The 2,562-nt window shown below is 55.6% G+C and overlaps 1 protein-coding gene across 1 annotated transcript in view; it reads right to left on the bottom strand.

Annotated features, from left to right (window-relative positions):
* The window catches only part of EDA2R (ectodysplasin A2 receptor), a 6,737-nt gene extending 4,712 nt beyond the window's left edge, over positions 1 to 2,025 (bottom strand). The window contains exons 1-2 of the mRNA XM_008642474.2: positions 752 to 2,025; positions 1 to 95 (exon numbers count right to left, since the gene is read on the bottom strand). The exon at positions 1 to 95 is cut by the window's left edge and continues 26 nt beyond it. Coding sequence (XP_008640696.1) covers positions 1 to 95; positions 752 to 838 — 182 coding nt within the window. The 5' untranslated portion in view covers positions 839 to 2,025. The remainder of the gene's footprint in view (positions 96 to 751) is intronic.
* Between the last annotated feature and the right edge of the window lie 537 nt (positions 2,026 to 2,562).

Raw genomic sequence — 2,562 nt, 5'->3', positions numbered from 1 at the left:
CAGGGCTTGCAGCCGTGATGTCCCCAGCGGTCCTTGAACTTTCTGGGAGGGCAGGCCACGCACTGCGCGTCCCCGCCACTGCCATCGCCACAGTCCTGCAAGGCACAAGGGTAGGGACATGGCTGTGGTGAGGGGCCACCATGGGTTCCAAATGGTACTGAGGGGAACAGTGTCCCTTCTTTGGGGGCAAAGGGTGGCAGGGTCACCTCTCATGTGTGGGGTCCTCAGAACCCAGCTGAGAGCAGCCACCACCAGTGCAGCTCCCAGGAGACACTCAGGGACCCTGTGTGCTGCCCAGCTGGGGCCCGCGGTGCGCTTTGGGTGTTGGAAAGCTCCAGCAGCACTGAGCCCCAGGAGACACCGCCAGGGGAACCCTGCTGGCACTCCCACCAGCGAGGCCAGGCTGCTGCCCTGCAGCAGTGTCCTGCTGGCACCCACCCATGTGCAGCCAAGCCATGCAGTGTGACCTTGCTTGGGGCTACAATCCAGAGGAAATTTAGACTTCCATCAGCAAAAAAGGAAATCAGGTTGCTCCTTGTGCTGCCTTAAATTCCTCACCACCTCCTGCTTCCATTGTCTCACCCTTCTACCAGGGTAAGTGAAACAATCCACCATTCCATCCTACTAAGTCTTACCTCTTCCCAACATGCTGGGACCTAAGATCATCTTTCTGAAGGGAGGCTGGCAGAGGATTCACCCATCTGGATGCCACCCATGATGATTTCTGCTCCTTAAAGAGAAGTCAATTTACCTTGGAAAGCTCCTGCCCGGGCATGCACTTTCTGCAGGGGACACATTTCTTCTGGTCATCCAGGTACTCACTCTCTTGGCAGGCCATTGTGCTGAAGAGGAGAAGAGAGCTTGGGGAGGAGAGGAACAGAAGGCAGAGGGATCAAAGCCAGCCTTAGCACATTTGGGATGAGCAGTGTGACCATCTCTGGGTGGACATTTCCACCTGGCCAGGATGGCAGCCAACACTGCTGAGCACCATGAGTGGGACTTGGGCAGGAGGTAATTCCTGGCTCACTCCACATGGCTTCATCAGTGCCAGGCTTCCCAGCAAGGCAGGTGATGGGCTGCCCCATTCTGCTGCTATCGTAATGCAGCAAAGGAAATTTCAGTCACAGTATTGAAGTATTGACCACTAACTGCTCAGGTCACCAGTGGATTCTGCCAGCCCCAGCCATGGCTCTGGGTACCACAGACAATCAGTAGAGAGCTCAGCCCCAGCACAGGCTCAGCAAAGCCCCAGCTTCAGGATCCAGCAGCCCAGCTCTGGCCAACAAGGCTGCACTGGTGTGACAGCACCAAATGCTGGTGGCTGATGTGTCCTTGGCAGAACAGGACACACTTCCCCACACACACCCTGCACCCCCAGCAGAATGGGGGACACACACACACCTGTGGCCCTGCTGCTCCACCCTGGAGCTGTGCAGTTGCTCAGGCTCTTGCTCCATGCATGTTTCAGCTCTGCCCAGCCTCAGTCACAGCAAACTCAGGACCAGCAGAACAAGCCCCCACCTCCCTCCAAAACACCCTCCAGAGCCTTCTCGAGGTGCATTAATGGCTCAGCTGAAGGTAACAACAGAACAAGCCCAGGAGCCACGGGGCCACACTGTCAGCAAGGGTGGCTCAAAGGGCAGCACAGGACCTGCATCTCAACCAGAGCAAGCAGACTGGAGCTACAAAATGGAGAAATTTGTTTGGAGTTTTGGGGCTGCCTGATTATTTCTGCAGATTCTAGATGAGTTCTTCCCTTGATGACAGAAAGGGAATAAAATCTCCAATCTCCAATTCGCTTTTCCCATTACCTTGTGCAGAAAATAAGGAAAGAAACTGTTCAACCTGCCCTGGGAGCAAGTTCTCAACACCCATCAGGAATAGTGAACACCTTTTGGAGGGCACCATCCTGAGCAGCCTGAACTGACTGGGGGAACCTGGCACTTTAACTAGAGCCATCCTCTGGGAAGGAAGCTTGGCCAGATGTCTGGCCCCTGCAAGGCTCTTGCAGCAGAGGAGGATGGGCTACAGGACCCCCAGCACCCCCAGCCCCTCCTGCCACAGCTCCTTCCCCTCCCACAGCAGCATTCCTCTGCAGGCTTTTTCTGCCTCCTCTGCCTAATCCCACCACTCCCTTGCTGGTGCCTTTTGGAAGCGGACACTTGGCTGGGCTCCCCTGGCTCTGGAGGGCCGAGATTCATGGGAGATGAGGTCTGCCCAGACGAGCACAGTGCATGAGTCACCCTCACGTAGCTCCTGCTCGAAGCACATAGGCTGATACAAGGATCAGCAGCCAAGTCCATGGGGACAGGCCAGGAGGAGCTGAAGGGACTAAATCTGTCTTGCAAGCACCTCGGGAGGGGCATGGGCAGAGCTTATAACCAGCATAAAGGTTTCTGACACCATTGAATAAAAAAAGATTTGTCACCGTCTCAGAAGGTGGTGAAGAGGGAGCTCAGTGCCACTGCCCCAGGAGACACAGGGTTTGGTGTCAGGGTTCAGCTAGAGGCTGAATGCAGGAGGGAAAATAAAAAGCAGGGAGATAGTCCCAGATGGGTGACA

Source organism: Corvus brachyrhynchos, unplaced genomic scaffold (genome assembly GCF_000691975.1).
Source record: "Corvus brachyrhynchos isolate BGI_N302 unplaced genomic scaffold, ASM69197v1 scaffold220, whole genome shotgun sequence".
In the NCBI taxonomy this organism is placed as follows: domain Eukaryota; kingdom Metazoa; phylum Chordata; class Aves; order Passeriformes; family Corvidae; genus Corvus; species Corvus brachyrhynchos.
This window is presented reverse-complemented; position numbering and strand designations above follow the sequence as displayed.